The sequence below is a fragment of the Camarhynchus parvulus genome, chromosome 20 (assembly GCF_901933205.1).
Source record: "Camarhynchus parvulus chromosome 20, STF_HiC, whole genome shotgun sequence".
Classification (NCBI taxonomy): Eukaryota; Metazoa; Chordata; class Aves; order Passeriformes; family Thraupidae; genus Camarhynchus; species Camarhynchus parvulus.
Window position 1 is genome coordinate 7,487,238 of NC_044590.1, and position 17,949 is coordinate 7,505,186.

At 50.0% G+C, this 17,949-nt stretch overlaps 1 protein-coding gene across 1 annotated transcript; it reads left to right on the plus strand.

Moving 5' to 3' along the window:
- Positions 1-3,699: 3,699 nt before the first annotated feature.
- On the plus strand, positions 3,700-13,789 carry LOC115912099 (BPI fold-containing family B member 4-like). The gene is made up of 15 exons (XM_030963480.1): positions 3,700-3,811; positions 4,570-4,684; positions 5,117-5,221; positions 5,445-5,600; positions 7,165-7,228; positions 7,650-7,713; positions 8,146-8,237; positions 9,328-9,501; positions 10,071-10,124; positions 10,669-10,836; positions 10,948-11,015; positions 12,065-12,107; positions 12,594-12,657; positions 13,067-13,143; positions 13,692-13,789. Exons 1-15 carry the CDS (start codon positions 3,700-3,702, stop codon positions 13,713-13,715), a joined length of 1,380 nt encoding a protein of 459 aa, XP_030819340.1. The 3' UTR covers positions 13,716-13,789.
- Positions 13,790-17,949: the final 4,160 nt, after the last annotated feature.

A 17,949-nucleotide genomic window follows, 5' to 3' on the forward strand; every position in this document is an offset into this window, starting at 1 on the left:
TGCATTGGGGAGCTCAGAGACAGCTCCTTCCTTCCACTTCCCTGAGCAATTTCATTAACAAGAGTGGGAAAAAAATCTCCCCTGAACAAACCAGCTCGCAGTGAGGCAGAAGAGCCAGAGCAGTGAGTCACCCTTTTCCATGTGCTGCATTCCAGGCTCTGGGCTGAGCTGCCCCTGACCAAGGTGCCTGACCCCCTCCCAGGGCAGATCTGCTATGCTGCCACATTCCCCACTAAAATCCTGGATGGGAAAAACAATTCATCACCCCAACTTTAGGATTCCAGAGACCAGGCTGTGAGTTCACAGCCCCGCTGCAGTCAGCGCTTAAAACTTATTTTGTTCCCCCCACCCTTTCCCAGTTTCTGTTCCAGCACAGCAGTTTGCTGGGTCATTTTCCTCCCCAAGTGCTTTCTCCTTCCCCTTGGGCTGCTGCCTTCTGGTTGGCATCAGGGAATTACTTCCATCGACATCTGGGCTGAGCAGTTCATTAATGTTCACAGCATCCCTTTGGAAGCAGCCACGGACTCCTAGGAAGTGTCCCTGAGAGGGAAAAGGCTGAACATCTGTACACAGCAGCTCCATCACAGGCTGCAAGCCCTGCCACCAGATTTAGGCTTTTTACCTCAAGAGAGAGGATTCACTTTATGTATACTCTAAACAAGGAGTTACTATTTGCCCATTAAAGAATTTCAACACTCTGAGGCTACTCCTTTTAGTTTTAGTTTTTATTTGTCACATAGCAGTGAAGGAAAGCTGTGCTCCTCTAGCTTGCAAACCTCTGGAATGTCTCAAAACCACCATCTGTCATTAAAATGTAGTGCAAAAATTCTGATTTTATTTCATCTTCAGCCTTGCTCAGCATTTTAATTTGACCTGTAGGGTGCAATTCTCCTAAGTTTTCCCTAGGCTTCCATGGTTCTGAATATTGGAGAAAAAAAATCAGTGAATTTAATAATATTAAATAAATTATTACATTTAATTACTTTAATATTACTCTTCTAAAGATCCTGTTGCTTTTTAACCTGCCTTCTTGCAGAACCCCAAGCCTGGGGCAGTGCAGGATGCCAGAGGCTGCTCTGGAGCATTTCTTCTCTGTGGGTGTTGGTCTTTCCTTGAGCCCTTCTGCTTTCCAGCAGTTGTGTTGAGACAATCTCTTCTACAATTTCTTGCAATGCTTTATTTTAATATATCTTCCCTTGTCACTGCAGGACTGAATCCAGCCTCCTGGTCAGTGATATCTAAATCACTGCTGCAAGGAGAGGATGAAATATGGGTGCATGAGAGGGGAGACAAGGGATGTGACTGAGGAGGAAAAAGTCACAGAGCAAGAAGAAATATGGGCAGGGTGTGTAAAATGGGCTGTGCTCCTCACAGCTGCTGTCAGTGCCATGGTTCAGGTGTGCTGCAGGATCCCATGGAGCAGCGAGAGCATCCGATGGGATCCTGGCTCTGCTGGGCACGTACACATACACAGCAACTCAGGTGCTTATTGCACACACAGGGACACTCTGAAACCAGCTGGAAATCCACATTTGTTCTTGCTCAGCAGCTGGCTTTTGGCAGCAGTGATATTCCTGCACATGGCTGGAGCAGCGTCATGGACAATTCCGTGTGGGTGTGCTCATGGTGACTGCTCAGCCTGGTGCATCTGGATCTCTGAAAGGGGACAAAAAAGCAGCAGCATGGATAGGTTGCCTGTTAAGATCATCTAGTTCATCCCCTGGTTTTGGGACTAGACTGCCACCAGCGCATCAAATGCAGTGCTGGTTGAATGTTAAACAAAACAAGTTTCAGTGACAAGCCAAAGTTTGCTCCACTGAGCAAAGGGCAGCACATGCTGAGGGATCCAGTGCAAGCACTTTGCTGCTGCTGCAAGAACACACCTCATGGAGTATTGAAGAGAATCCTGAGTATATTTTCCTGCCTTCTGTATTCCCAGGGGACAACTAGCCTTAAACTCACTGTGGTGGTAGCAGCTTTCTCCTAACTTCAATTTGATTCTCCAGCTTTGTTTGTTCCTGTGCCAGCCTTGTCCCTGAGCCCAGGCAGCTCTCCTCCCTCTCTCCTCTCCTTCTCCTCTCCCGTGTTTGTGGAGGGTGATTGTATCTCTGCTGCTCCCTGTTCCATGAGGCTGAGCACACCAGCCCCTCTCCAGCTCCCCAGCTCCCTCAGCAGCTCTTTGCTGCTCCCCACGTCCATCCCAGCTGAGCACGGGTGACCAGACCCAAACAAAGTGCCCAGATAAAATCTTCCCAGGGCCCTGCACAATGGAAACTTCTGCTAAGCCCAGCCAAGATATCTCCTGCAGGATGAGACTTTCCTTTGAAATCCATGTTGCTGCTACCAGTGTTCAGCTACCATAAGTGTTGCTTATTCAAAACTATGTTAATCGTTGGCTTTGTGCTTTTCAATACAACTTCACTGTTTACATGGCACTTTACAGACCCATCTGAAATCAATCTAAATGCCAACCTTTACCAGGTCTCTGCAACTCTCAGCATCGCTGTTTGTCAAGAAAATATTTTCCCAGTACTTAACTTGAAACAGGAATAAGTCTTTTAAATCTGACACCTTGCCAGGTTGCCAAAAATAGATATTCTAGGTCTAAATCTCCTCAAACCCACATTCCTTGTGCTCTGTGTGCTGCCTTCCTGCATGGGAAGTTACGTCAGCCTTCTGCTAGGAGTCTTTATAATTCTACTATTTCCTAGAAAGGTTGTTTTCCCCATAGGGATTCGGGATCCACTTGTGCAGGTCACGCTTTTTTGGACAGATGGGATGGCCAGAAAGCAGCATCTGGAGGCCAAATGAGCAGTGACTCAGGTGTTGCAGTGGTGTTGCCTTGTTTCGAACAAGAAAATTGGCATCTGGGTGGTGCTTGCCAGGAGCAGGAGCAAAGGGATGCCTGGTCATGGCCCAGGGAGGCTGAGCAGAAGAGGCGTGTCCACTTGGCTGCAGATTTTATATAAGGGATGCTACTTTCATCTCAGATGTGGGGAACAAAGGGACATCACAGAGTCTGGAGGAGTCCAGAGGAGCCCGAGTGGAGCCAAGAGCCCGTCCCAGCTGGCTGCAGCTGAGTCAGGTAACATCCTCCAGGTGCTGGTTGTGTGGTGGCAGGGTGACAGCTGCACTGGCAGGGTCCTCATGCTGGAAGTGCTTGACTGCTTTGGTTGGAGATTGTGCTGGGCACCCAGCTCCTGATCACCTCCCTATGTCTGCTGTGTCATAATTAAATTTATGTTAGTAGTTATTAAGTTATAATTTCTAGCTTGTTTATTTTCATCACTTGTGCTTTAGTTTATTGCTTTTGAGAGGTAGAAGGAGCACAGATAATCCTCAGATGCTTCTCTTGTCAAAGCCCCTCACCAAAAGACCTGTACCTGTGTATTGCAGGGATACAGAGATAGTCTAAACAACAAGTTTGGCTTCTTTTGTGTGAACATTTTGGGCCAGTCACAAGGGATGAGGAACGGGCTTTTATTGACCCACACGTGGAGCCTGTCCATGTGCGTGGACATGAAGAAGGTTCTGTTGCTCTGGGCTTGAACAGAGTCTCCTTTGATCCAGACAAAGAGTAAAGGAGGGATTCCTTTCTTGACTTCTTTCCTCATAAAAACACTGGGGTCACTTCTGAGAGTTTTTTTTCCTCACTGTCCCCTCTGATGTCTCCCTTGCCAGCAGGGGAATCTTCTGGACATGATGGTTTTGAAGCTTTTTGGAATCATTTTTTTCTGTGGCCTCCTCTCACCCTCGCAGGAAGTCTTGTCTGGTCTGTCCTGTGCTGTCAGCCCGCGGGCGATGCAGAATGGTAACTACAGAAAACACCTCCAAGTTGTGTTTGCTTTGAAAGCTCTGGGGGGGTAAAACTTCCTGAGTTTTGCTCCCCATCATCTTTATTTCATAATTCCTCAGGGCTGCAGACTTTGCTCAGAGCCCCTGAGAGCCATCACCAGATTCATGGGACAGGGAAATCTCTGCTGCAGAACTGGGGCACGTTTCAGCTCCAAGCAGCCACACAGAATTTCAGGGCTAGATCTGGGTTATTTCCTCTTTTTTTTTTCTCAGTTTCTCATTTCCATATTGGAGCAGCTGATATTTGACAAACAGCTGCTGTGAAGTAGCAGACATAATAACATTTGCAACGTTCAGGCTTGTTTCAAGTTGTTTCTACTAAAAAACTCCAAAAGCGGAAAGCAAAAACAAACAGGCAAAAATCAACAAGTAAAAACCTCTTTGACAAAGGGGAGATGAGTTGTGAGTGGAACCCAGCCCCTGAGCGGGGTCACTGGTGCTCCTGGCAGTGCACAGCCAAGCTGTGATGTTTGAATTGGAGTCTGGGATGCTTTCCACTGCTTGTCCTGTTTACTTCACCAAGGGCAGCTTTGGTTTATTGCACCAAAGTTGTAAAATACCATTCCTGTGTTATTTTACTGCATGGAGACAGCTGATGTCTCTCCATGAGGAGTTCTGGGGAGTGGAGGGGCTTTGCTGTGCCAGGATGGATCTGCTTGAGGGGGGAGAAGTCACTGCTGCCCGTGCTGGTCCTCACACACAGATGTCTTCCAGTTCTCTCAGATGCCATAATTCATAGTGGGCTCATCCACCAGCACCTGCAGGGTCTCGTGGTTCCCAACATCATGGGTGAAGGGAGTCAGCTGAGCTCTCCTACCAGCATCACGGAGTAAGTGCTTCCCTGTGAGTGCTCCTTCAGCATCAGTTCTGAACCAGACAGGCTGAGCTGTCCCTGGCAGGCTTGGCCTGGGCTGTTATCCTTGTTTTAATGTGGTACTGAAATTCTGACCCAACAGTGTTGGTGTGGCCCCAGCAAGGGATGCTGCAGGTTGTAGGTGCAGAGTGAAGCTCTGGTGGTGCTGTTAATGCCTGGCAGCACTGAGAGAGGCAAAAGGCACCACAGAGGGAAAAAGCAGACAGCTCTCCAAAGTCAGCTTCCACCCCAGTCTGGTTCTAGGCTTCTTGTAGCCTGCTGTCTCTTATCCTTGTACCTCCAGCTGGAGGTGGCTGGGGTGCTGTGGGTCTTCTCTGGGTGCAGCTGCTCAGCTGCTGGAAGGTGCCAGCCTTTTTCATTTGTGCCAGCCTTTGCTGTTGTTCACAGCCTGCACCTCATCAAGGTCCGGGTGCCCAGGCTGTCGGTGGTGCTGCTGCCAGGGATCGGGGTCCAGCTGACCATCGGGGCAAAGCTGCAGCTCAGAGGCAACTGGTGAGTGGGGATTCAGTGAGGGAAACCCCTACCCTGGCATATTTCGCATCTCTTAAGGATTTTGAAGTGTTTGTTACCTATAATAAAGTCACAGAGCAAAACAGACACCAAAAGATCACTGGTGGCATTGCAGGAAATGGAGAAGCCTGCTTCTCCTGGCTTTGGTGAGTTTCTGTATGTAGAGGCTGAGAGATGCAATAATCCCATTTGCTTTTTTTTGCAGCTTGGTTGGCCTGCTCTCAGAACTCATTGATATCTTAGTGGAAGTGAACATTACTGCAAACATTAAATGCACAAACTTTGAATCTGGCACGTTCCAGGTTGTCACTGAAGACTGCCTCTGCATTCTTGGGGCCATAAAGATCAAGGTCCTTTCTGGGTAAGTGCCTGTGGATTTATGTTTTTGTTACGTGCGATCTTCTCCTCTTTATTAATACGGAAAGTCTGCCAGGACACAGACGGTGCTCACTGATACAGAGCCAGGCCTCAGGGTGGAATTTCCTCCCTATTGCCAATGCCAATTGCATCAGTGGAATGAGGGTTAATTTGCCCTGTTTGCCTGTGGAAATTTTAAGGTCTGAAGCATGAGGTTTGGTACCTTTCCCATCACACTTTCTCTAGACTGAGCTGGAGAATTGATATCCAAAGGGTAGGAGTAATAGGGCTGGGAGAATTCCAGGAAAACAGGACCATTACATTCCCTGGTTTTGTACTCTGCCTTTGGCTGCTGTCCCATGCCTGGCATGTGGAGTTTCCCTCTGACTGCTGTGGTTGTGTGTAATTCCATGCAAATGTCCTATCTCTTGCTCAGTCTTATTAAATTCTTGACAGCAAGGATTTGCTGACTTCATGTATTGATGAACTCAGCAGTAAATTGATAATGGGAAATATTTTCTTCTCTTGCTTTTGAATTGCTCACTTTTCAGGTTCATAGAAATTCTCCTAATTAATTTTTGCATTATGCATTATATTTCAATCAGTGCAGCAGCTGCTTTGAAAAATGCTGTGTGAGTGAGCAGAGGAACACAGCTCACCTGCTCTGGGGGTCATGGTTTAATTTTTAGCAGGATTAAAGTGATGGTTTGCAGGAAGTGAACCCCTAGGGGGGCAAGAGAAGTGTAGATATACACAAATGACTTCATGGCAGCTCCTCAGATCCATTTGTAGGCAGAATTTGGGCATAAATAACAGGTGCTCTATGAATTCCTGCTGCATCTTGCCAACCCAACAGTCTAGAAATATATTGATTATCAGACAAAACTGCCTCTGTGCTGCTGCAGGCATCACAGGTCCTGAGTGAGTTGTTCAGCAGCAGTGTGGAAATGTCACACAGCAGATTTCTCCTCTTGTTATTCCAGATGCAAATTGTTTGTTCCCAGTAAGTAACATGAAGATATTTCCTAACAGCTCCCTCTTCCCTTAACTACAGCACTGATTTAAATACCTGAGGGAGATACCAAGCACAAGGTTAGACTGTGAAAGGCTCACTCTTTTCATGCAGTGAAAGCTCCCTGAGAGCTGAAGGAAAAGTTTTCCTCACAGAAAGGGCTGTCAAGCACTGGAACAGGCTGCCCAGGAAGTGGAAGAGACACCACTCCTGGAAGTGCTAAAAAAATGTGTCCATGGCACTTGAGGATGTGGTTTAGTGGGGAACATGGTGGTAGTGCAGAGCTGATGGTTGGACTTGATAATTTTCGATGTCTTTTCCCAACCTTAATGATTCTGTGATTCTCAGCAATGAGTGAAATTCTCACTCCAGTGGGGTAAGTGGCTCTTTTATATCTCCAGCCCCTGCTCTGGTGAGCATCAGCCACAGCACTGGCCCTGAAGGGATGACTGAGGGTACAGGAGAATGCTGAAAATGAAGGCTGGAGATCTTTTTGTCTCCTGTCCTGGAGCTTTATTTGTGCTGATTTGGAGGGTTTTTTTTCTTTCTTTTCCAGCTTGCTCACCCTGTCAGTGAATGAGCTGGTGCTTCGCCAGTTGACAGCGACTCTGCCCGCTTTGGTACGGCTGAGGATCGTCCTCCTATCACAGCTGAGGCACAGAAATACTGGGAAAAACTGGTTAAATACCGGGAAATACTGGGAAAAAACTGGTTAAATACTGGGAAACACTGGGAAAAACTGGTTATGAGGCCACAGCAAGATGCACTGCCTCTCTGTGCTGCTCTCCCACATCACTGCCATGGGCCACGGGGCTGGGGCGTCCACAGGGTGCTGCCTGTAGGGCGAGGCCTCAGATGAAAACATTTCAGTGTGGTCCCACAGCTCCAGGGATGCTCCAGTGCCCCAAGCCTTTCACAGCACCCCAGCTGTGTTTATTGCCATGCAGCTTTTTCCCTGGTGGGGAAAGGAGGGCCTCTGGGCAGGGTGGTGGTGATGGTGGTGAGGGGGGTGAGCAGTCCCATGTGTGCTTTGTGTTGCAGCTCTGCCCCGTGGTGGATATCGTGATGAACCTTGTGAACATCCATCTCCTGAGCACTCTCAATGGTAAGTTGCTTGAGGAGGGTGAGGCACTGCTGCCCTGTGTTTCCCATGATGGGAACAAGACCCATTTCCCACACCAAGTCCCTCAGTGCATCAGCAGAAGTCCAGCACTTCTGTACGGCTGTTGGTGAGCCTGGAACTCACACCCCAGCATTCCAATGAACTGCTCCCACCTAAGCCCTCCTTATTCCATTTTTATGCATCACCTTTGGATTTTTCTTATTTTCTTTGATGCTCTTTTTGTGCTATATCCTAAAGGCAGATCCCATCAAGCTGAATTTGGGGATGTTCTGCTCTTTTGGAGCATCAGCAAGCACCCCTGAGCCCTGAATGCTTGGGCCTGTTTGGGTGTGGGGGCTGGTGGCCCTTGGGACCAGGGGAGGCTGTGTTGTTGCTGATTTCCCGGGGCTGTAACGATCCCTTTCCTGTGTGCAGCAGTGATCCCGGTCGGCACAGCAGGAACAATCCACTACCAGCTGGCCAGCATCCCCTACACCTCTGGCAGGTTCCTTGGGCTGGATTTAGATGTAAGTTAATGCTGGGCAGCAGGACCCTGGGAGCCTGGCTGTGCATTCCTCATCCTATGGGAGCTGTAGAATCCCACGAGGAGCTGGGATTATGATTTGTCCTGGAAATTCAGCTCCAAAGTGCTTAGATCTTTATCCAAATCACCCCTAATTGATTGTGTGGGCTTTTCTTCTTGTGCTCTGCATGTCAACCTACCCTGAGTCTGCCCCAGGCTGTGTCTGTTGGATGTAGCTGCTGGGATGAGCAGTTCTCCTTCTCATGGCATGAGCAATTCTCTTCGTTTCCCTTGCCCTGCAGACCTGTGTGTTGGTGCTTTTTGCCTTTGCTGTGCAGTCTCTGCGATGGGTGAATGCTGAACCAGGCTAATGGATGCATTTTTTATTTCTGTCTCACTGTGAGGGAAAAAAAACCCAAACAGCAGAAAGCAAGCTGCTTGCTTACAGGAGAGCTTAAAAAAGCAAGCAGCTGGACAGAAGCAAGTGGGGGAAAAAAACCCAGCAAAAAAAAGCAAACTACTTGCTAAAAAAACCAAGCAGCTGGACAGAAGCCAGTGGGACATGAGGTCTAAAGAGGAGCAGGGGCTGATAGCAAGCACTGCACTCTGTGAAACCCATGCTGCTGGACTAACTTTGGTGAAATGACTTCATTGGGAGGAGCCTTTGCCCCCAGCCCCCCCTGGACGGTCAGAACCAGTCTCCTTAGCAAAGAGTCGGTGTCAGTGTGGGTGTCTGTGCAGCTGGAGGGCGGCTGGGGCAGGTCTGGGATCACTGTGAGCAGCACCGTCACCCCTCGGTGCTTGGAGTGACACCTCAGGGACGGAGTGAAGCAGTGATTTGTGATGTGGACAGTGTGTTATTAGCCAATAATAGCATTTCTTATTAGCTAGTAATAAATTTTCTGGTGTTAGCTAATGGCACCTCAGTAACGCAGGCTTGCCTTTGCCAGATCCTGCCATCTATGAAACAGAGCAACCTGCTCCGAGTCTGGTGCTTTCCTGAGGGATGTTCATCTGGCACTGCTGCACTCCTGTGAGATCTGACCATGCCTCGAGGCTTTGAGGGCTGATGCCTGTGTCACCTCTCTTTGCAGGGCGTGGTGAAGCAGGTGGGAGGCAGCACCATCCCCCACGACTCGTCCCCCTCTGCTTTGCCTCCTCTGATGGACCGGCTCCTGCTCTTGGTGATGCGCCAGAGCTTCCTCAATGCAGTCCTGTCCCTCCTGCTCCAGCTGCCCCCACAGACCTTCCCCTGCACGCCAGACGTGGTGAGTACAGCAGGACTGTGTTTCATGCTGGAGCGAGTGACAAGGGACAGGTAACAGCACCAGGGAGGGCTGTTCGTGCCTGTCCCTGGCTGTGTGCATTGTGTGTGTGCTGACCCCAGCACTGCCTCCCTCCTGCCCTTCTCAGAGAGCTGCAATAGCACCTGCACTGCCCAGCTGTGCTCTTGTCTGCCGGGACACCCCTGGGGACACCGGTGGAGAGCATTGTGCACTGCCTGTGCCATGCACTCCTGCAGGCTGTCAGCCTTTCAAGGAGTCTGCAAAGCGCCACAGAGAAAAGACATTGCACGTCTGCAGTGCCATTCCCTGGCTGGTTGCATTTCCCGTGCCTCTGATCTCTACTTCCCATGGGAAGTGTTGGGGTCTATGCATGGCAGGTGTTGAAAGCCTCTGGGGGACATCACCTTCCACCTTAACAACCAACAGGAGTCACCCAGGCAGCAGTGGAGAGAGTGGGGGGCTCAGGTAGCCGTGGGATGGGGTGGCCCAGCAGGATGGGTGTTGCTGGGTGATGGGTTGTTGATGGGTGTTGTTGTTTTCTGTCCCCTCAGTTCTCCGGTGCCAGCCGCCTGCGCGAGGCCGTGCGGACCATCGCTCCTGCTGGGGTGAGCAACTTGGTCTGGCTCAGGGGTTTGTGTAAAGCTCTCCAGGATGCACCTGGCTGTGCCATCATGCCCCTGCCAAAGGTTCCCAGCCTTCTGCTCCCCTCCTCTTGCACCTGAGCCTGTCCTGCTGCCCGACCAGCTGATGGGAGTGGCAGAAGGGACTGGGGCTTTGCACAGCCCTGCCCAGTACCCCTGTGTGCCATTGTCTGTTCCAGCCTTCTGCTCCCTGAACAGGGAAAGCCTTCTCCCAGCCTGTAGCCATTGACATGGAAAGCTGATAAATATCTCCTGCTTCCTGTGTATCCCATCTCTTGGGCATCCTCTGACACCCACAGCCTTGCTTTCCTCATCCCTTCTGCCCTCAGCATGGAGAGCTGATCCATGCTGCTGGACCTGTAATTTGGCTTGTCCAGGGTGTGTGTGACCTTGGGGAGGCCCTGTGGAGCCATGGGGCTGTGGGAGTCTGCTCAAGGACTGCCAGTCCCCTGGCTGGCTGGTGTGTGGGGTGCCAGCAGCCACCTCCATGCGTCCCCAATTCCCACAGTGCTCTGCCTGCAGTGGGACCAGTCCTCTGAGCATCAAGCTGGTGTTGAGAGGGAACCCGCTCATCCTCTTGGAAGAAAACAAAGCCAGTGTCAAACTTTCAGTCCTGATTCAGCTCTTCAGTAACCACTTAGATGGATCCATCCTCAACTTCCTGCTGCTGAAGGCTGTAAGTGTGGATGGAGCTGCCTCGGAGGGGTGCAGCGTGCAGCCAGCTGGGTGAGAGGCGGCTGGGATGGGGATGTTTCCATCTGCTGATGCTCTCCCTCCCTGCCTGCAGGACCTTGCTCTAAACGTCCGTGTGTCCATTGTTGGGGGCAGGCTGATGCTGCAGCTGGCCTTGGGCAGGTGAGCTGTCCCCTCACACAGGTGGGGACATTCTCTGTGCTGCAATGTTAGCTCTGGGGCTCCTGCCTTGAAATGTTTTCCATGTCTGTAAATCAGACATTTCATCTGAATGTGAGAATTTCATACCTGACTGATGGCATAAGGTGGATAGGGTAGTTCAGGAAGGATTGCAGCAGTTGGAAAGTTTTAAGAGGCTGGAGGAAAAGTGTGTCAGTTTTATAACAAGGAGGAATGAGGTAACCTGAATAATTGTAAGACTGTCAGCTTGACTTTGATCCTGGGCAGTGGTTCCAAATGCCTGATATTGGACATGAATGATAAAGCAGTAAAGGAAAGTGCTGTCATTAATGCCAGTCAAGGCATGATTAAAGATTGGAGAGCATTCCTTATAGCGGGAGGTTTGAGGATTTGCGGCCATTTAGCTTGTCAAAGAGCTGGATTTAGAAGCAAAATTGGCATAGCTTGTATGCAGCGATATAGGGAATAGAAATGCGTCAAAAGGCTTTTAATTCAATAGACAAGGGTATAACAAGATTCAATAGAAGTAGAAAAGAGGAATTCAAAGTGGAAATAAAGCATCCATTTTAGGTATGGGTAGTTGTGTGATTGCAGTGATAGATGAGGAGCTGTAGCAAATTCACCCGACTGTGTTCTTTTACATAGAGTCACAGAATGGTTTGGGTTGGAAGGGATCTTAAAGATCATCCAGCTCCAACCCCCCTGCCACGGGGTTCCAGCAGCTCTGCTCCCAGCTGGCCAGGAGCTGTCTCCTTCCTGAAAGTGGAGGGAGGGAGAGGGAAGGCGCAGCCAGGAGCTGTGTGTGCCCTGCTGCAGTGCTGCATCATTGACAAATTAAAATGAGGTTAAGCTTTTATTTTCCTATTTTCTTTTCTCTCTTGCAAGCGTGCCAGCCCCTGTTTTTCGTGTCACAATGCAGGTGTCCCTCTGTGGGTCTCTGCTCTGAGTATGCTTGGATATGGCTGGGTCTGGCTGTGAGCTCTGGCCGGTGCCTTGTGTCTGACCTGCTGTTTGCTCTCCTTTCCCCACAGCACTTCCCTCTCCTTGGAGTCTTCTGATGTTGGCATCAGTAATGTAAGTCTCTAACACTAGTCTGGGCTTTACTGGGCAGGAAGAGCAGCCAAGCATGATGCCCTGTGGCTCTTGGGGAGGGAGGGAGCCAGGCAGTGGCTGTGGATGCTGTGATGGATTGCCCCTGCTGATGGTCAGAGCTGTTAGCTGCTCTCTGGTGTAGGTTGTAGCAATTCCTCTGTTGCTGGGGTTTCTTTTTCCCTTCTGCCTTTTCTAATAAAGAAAATGTAAAGCTGAAATCTGTTTGTTTATTCACCTCTGCTTGGGCAAAGCTCACACTGAGCTGCAGCAGAAGTGTCACGAGGCAGAAGTTTTTCTAAAGGAAGGGCTGAATACAAATTGAAGAAGAAAAGTAGATTCACTTCAAAGAGAAGAGGGACTGTTCTTTTGCTGTGGCAGTGGGCAGTGGTTTGCAGTCCCAAGGGTTCTGCTTGCTGCTGGCACGGGCCAGGCAGTGCTGCTCACGTGGCTGTTCCTTCTCTGATTCAGATCTCCACCCTGAAGCCCCACTGCAGCAGTTTGCTTGAGGAAATATTCGTGCCTGCCATCAATGGTGAGGTGACCTGGATGGCTGTAATGCTGGGAGCACTTCAGTTCTGGGAGAGGAGGGAAGAGGGAGCTCTGTGTGTGTGTGTGTGTCTGTGTGTGTGTGTGTGTGTGTGTGTGTGTGTGTGTGTGTGTGTGTGTGTGTGTGTGTGTGTGAGTGGGTGGGTGGGTGGATGGTTTGGAAGATGTACAAGGAGTGCTGGAGCCATTAAAACCCTGAAATCCCAATTTTGAGGATGTAGTTAAAAGTCCAGCCTTACATTTACACCATCCCACCCCAGCATCAGTCCTGGCAGCAGTCAGTGATGGAGAAGTAAGGAAAGCCAAGCACACAGCGATGCCCTGAGAAGCTCTGCTCCCTGTGCCCTCACTGGAGCAGCTCTGTGGTGGGCTGAGGACCTGTCTGTCCCCTGCAGGTGCCCTGAGCATGGGGATCCCTCTGCCCAAGGTGCTGCGCATTCCCCTGGTGAATGTGGATTTTCAGATAAAAGCGGTGAGTGCTCCGATGGCTGCTCCCTCCTGTGAGGCTCCAGGGCTGGTCACAGGACCCTGCCAGTGCTGGCTCTGTGTACAAGGGCTGTAGAACTCAATCCCTGAAAGACTGAAAGGGCTGCTCTGTCTGATCTCCCTGGTCAGGGAATGTTCCTGAGGATGTGATGCCCACACAAGGTGTGGACCCAGCTGCACCATGAGCAGTGCTCAGGCACTGGGGCAGGTCCCAGTTCCCTGCCCAGGCCCTCTTTTCTTTCTGAAGAACTCAGTGGGAGCAGCTGTGATGTGGATCCAGGCATTCAGGCAAGCCCTCTGCAGTGGCACCATTCAAGGAATCCTGAATTGCCCCAAGTTCCAGCCCTGTTCACCCTGGAGGGGTCCTGGAGGAGCCAGGCTATTCCCCAACACCTCCCAAAGAGTTCTGTGCCCTCCTTATTGCAAACTGGACATGAGGACTTCTGCAGGAGGGTTCTGTCTTTGCTGTGTGTTGTGAACCAACGTCCCTTGATGGGAGATAATGTGTTTGTGTTTCTCTCTGCTCTCCTCCAGGGCCTGATCGTGTTTCTGGTGTGAGCTGTGCAGCCAGAGGCATGGAGAGCACTGTGGGGGCAGAGAGAGGAAAAGAGCAACAAGAATGGAATGCCAGGATCAGCATTATCTGCTTTTTTTTACTAAACTTGTTCAAGATTCTTGATAATATTTAAGATATTTTAAAGTGAAATGGCTTGTGTGAGTACAGTTTGACACTGGAAACCTGACTGGCAGCTCTGTGTGCAAACATTTATTTAGAGAAGCTGGTGTGATTTTGGGGTCACAGCCACTGCAGGGGAATTGGGAAATTTGTTCTGAGGTAAAATTTTTCCTGATAGAATGGAAAAGTGAATTTGTTGCATGTGGCTTCTGAAGTGAATCTCCCCATCCTTGTCCAGGGGGATGTGAAGCGCTGAGTGGGAGCTCAGCATACATTTGTCATGTAACTCTTTTAATAAATGTTCCTACATTTTTAGTGCTTGGAATGAGGTTCTGGTTTCTGATGCTTCTCAGGGTGAGCTTCTGTCCTGCCTCCACTCTGGGATCTTGCTCCTTTGTGACAATCAATATTTTGAATTTGGGTTTGAAGAGTCTTCCCACTTTAACTGCCTGAGAAAAAAAATTGAACTTTCAGTGGCTCCTCCTGGCCTGATAACCTGCTGACCAAATGCTAATCCACAAGCAGAAATCAAAATTAAATCGAATTTCCAAAGGTCATGAAGCATTTCCTAATAGAATCTGGAGGGGAAAACTTCCTTACCAGAGGACTAAGAGGTCTGACAGCCCTGGAGAACACCCATGTGCCTGCCAGAGCCACATCTGCTTAGGCTGATGTCACAGCCTGTTGGTCTCTGCACGTCACAGTGACAAGAATCTCAGCATTTTGGATTTTGAAAAGCCCAAATTATCCTGTGTTAAAAAAAATTACAAATCTCAGGTTTTAAATGGCCTCTCCAACACCAGTTTTTTGCCAGCACTGGATGATATTACAAGTGTGTGAGTTACTCCTTGTGTCCCCAGAGGCTGTGGCAGTCTGGCACTGAGCAGGTGAGGGATGGGGCAAATTCCACCCTGCATTTCTGCCTGAAGGTAGGAACAGCTCAGTACCTGTGCGGCCAACCCTGTCCTGCTGCATGAGCTCCCAGCATCGCTGTGAGATGCTGCAGAGGGATCACTGAACACGGCAGAGGAGGTGCTGGACCCTTTGGGGGTCCCTCTTTGTGTGAACTGGCCAGTGCTCTCCTGAGCTGTGCCAAACACAAACCTGGTGTCACACACTGTCACCACGTGGCTGGCCTGCCTTGTGTCCAGCAGAAAGGCTTTGGGTGGGTTGAAGACCACGCTGACATTGAAGATGAGTGTCCTGGGGAGTATAAACAGCTCTTTTGGTTCCCAGCATGGTGCAGGCTGATGCGGCCTGTGGTGCTGTGCTCCCCAGGGACTGCTCAGCTGCTGGTGACACAAGCCTTGTCCTGTCCCTGGGCAGAAGTGGTGCTCCTGTGTGGTGACACTGAAGCCCTGGGCTGGGTACCGCCCCATCACCAGCTGAACCCCTGTGGGGTGAGGTGCCAACAAGAGCGAAGGCTGTGGAGCTTTGGAACCCGCTCAGGAGCCAGGAGCAGGGAGCTCAGATCCCTTTGCTCATGCTCTCTGACAGCAGCACGCCCTTGGAGCTGGCAGGGCAGGCTCTGGGCTCTGTGGGACCCTGTTACCTGGAGGATGGGATGAGTGACAACCCCCCAGCAACCTGTGCTGGCACCTGCTTTGTGCCACTTCAGAGCTCCTGCACTGCTGGGACTCGGGGTCTCCATCCATCCTTTTTGCCCACAGGTGGCAGAACAGGCTGTGTTGATACAAGGTTTTGTTCTGGCTCCTGAGCAAACACCTTCTGGACAGTGAGTAAAGTTTAGGGCCCCTTTTCATGCCCGTTTGGCCATCACTTCTGTGTGTACTCTGCTCTGCTGGGAGGCATTCATTTCTCTGGCACATTACAGAGGGCTCTGTGATCTGGCACTGTCCCAGGCCTCTGCTTGTCTTGAGAAAGAAAACAGCGTGGCAAGAGCGTGTGATGGGAGCTTGCTGCTGCATGGAGAGCTGGCACAGCAAGCCCAGGGCCACAGAGGAGTGGAAAAGTCATCTTGTGCCCCTGGAAAAGGCTTTTCCTCTTGAGCTCTGGCCTCCATCATGCTGCTCATCACATGGGACTGAGGGGGAAGCAGCAGAGGAGCCTTTTCCAAAGGGAAAGGCAGCATCTTCTCAATGGTACTTGTCACTTCTGCAACTTGAACATCTAATGCTCTGAATTTATAGCAGCTTCAGGAGTATAAGCAGAGCAGGAAACTGCAATCCAGAACCCTTAACAGCTGGGGTAATCCTGTTCAGGAAAGTTTTTTTAACCCTGGAACCTTGACAGGCTGGGAAATCTTTTGCTGGGTGAGCAGCAGGAGGGGCTGCCAAGGACTGGCTGTGCTGCTGCTGGCTTGGGGGTTTGTTGGAGCTCTCTGGCTCCTGCTCCAGCAATGCCCCTGGCAAAACGTCATCCCTCTGCTGTTTTCTGGGGGCTGGAGAAGGGGCTTGTTCCCCCTGCTCTGGGGTTTGAACCATCTGGCTGGTGCTTGCTGCTCCATGTGCCAGTAGTGAGGGAAGCTGGGGGTCACCAGGCAGCTCTTCCTGCAGGACTGCCCAGGAAAGTGATGGATTCCGTGTTTGCCAAGGGGGCTAATGCAAATAATTCTTTCAGCATTCCTTTTCCCTGGCTGTGCTGGGGGTCTCAGTAAATGGAGGGAGCAGCAGATGACCCTCATTCTCCAGCATGAGACTCTAAGCTGTGGCTATTCCCAGGTGGGGCTGAGAGTTGTGGGTGCAGCTCCTGAGACTCCAGCCCTGCACTGGAGAGGCAGAGTCATGCAGTGAAGCTTGGAGCCAGAATATTCCCTGCCAAAGAAGTGCATCTTTTCTCTATTGTAGCTTATTCCTTTTGGGAAACTGGTTTAACATCTATTAGTCAAAGAATAATGGTTGCAGCTCTACCAGGAAGCTTTTCTTGGGAGCTGTTTCTGCTATGCCCAACCTCAGGCATTAACATCATTAGTCAGGTCCCCACTCCGGGCACATAAACCTTCAGGGTTCTTTACTCCTTGCAGTAAATCAACTTGGCTTGTTTTGTTTGCTTTTCCTATTTCTGAGCCTTTGAAATGGAAGGATTTGAAGTGTTTTTCAGCAGCTTCAGAGGCTAGAAATGATGGGTATAGTTGTAGCAGTGAAAGCAGATGTAGATATAATTAATAAGGTTTTGTGGTTATGAGAAGCATCACCATGGGAGAGCTGAGGTGGGAGCTGCGTGATCAGGGATGAGGATTCTCTTCCTGGGCTGCATGGTCAGGGACAAGGATTCTCCTCCTGGGCATCAGCACAGCCTCATGTTCTCCCTGTCTGGGGGAGATGCCAACAGCACCCAGTGACTGAGTGACTGGGGCAGCTTTCGAAGCTCTGTTACCACCCACCCTCCCCTTTTGGATGCCTGTGTCTGCCGTGCGTGTCTTTTCCTCCCTTTATGTTCCTGAACAACCTGGAGATGTGTTTGGTCAGTAGGAAAGAGCATCCCAATGCCAGCAAGCACGGCGCCGGCGCAGTCCGATGCTGGCAGTCACCTCTCATTCAGCATCTTCTCTGTGATGAGCTTTCTCAGAAGCAAAGTGTTGAAAATATAACTGCCTTCAGGTCTAAAATTAGAAACCATTCTGCAGACTGATTTCCTCCCCCTCCTCTTCTTTCTGACCCAGGAAACTCACCAGCTGTAATGTTCCCATAGTAACACGAGACACGGAGGAAAAGCAGATGAAAGATCTCTCCTTGTAGGGACTATGTTGTTCTGCAGCTGAGAGGCACGAGTCTGCTTTGCATCCTTGTAAATGAGTGGGATTAATTAAATGTAGGGTCTGGACATGATGGGCAAAAATTGTCTGTTTATAGGTGCAAATTGTTGAGGGGGGAAAAATGTCAGTAGTCACACCAACAAATGCAGAATTAAAGAGAAATGTTTAATTAAAGCATGGAACGTTGTTACAATCCATTCTCTGTGCAACAAAACTACCAGGAGCCAGGCTGGAAGACAAAGCTGCTAGTCCAACACCATTATTATCCAGAATATAAAACCATGATGTTTTAGTAAGTCAAGAAAGAAGATTTTCAACATTTCAAGCAGTGGCAAACCACGGAGCACGATGTGAGAGTCAACGGAATGATTCTGCCACTGTTCCACTCCAGACACTGGACT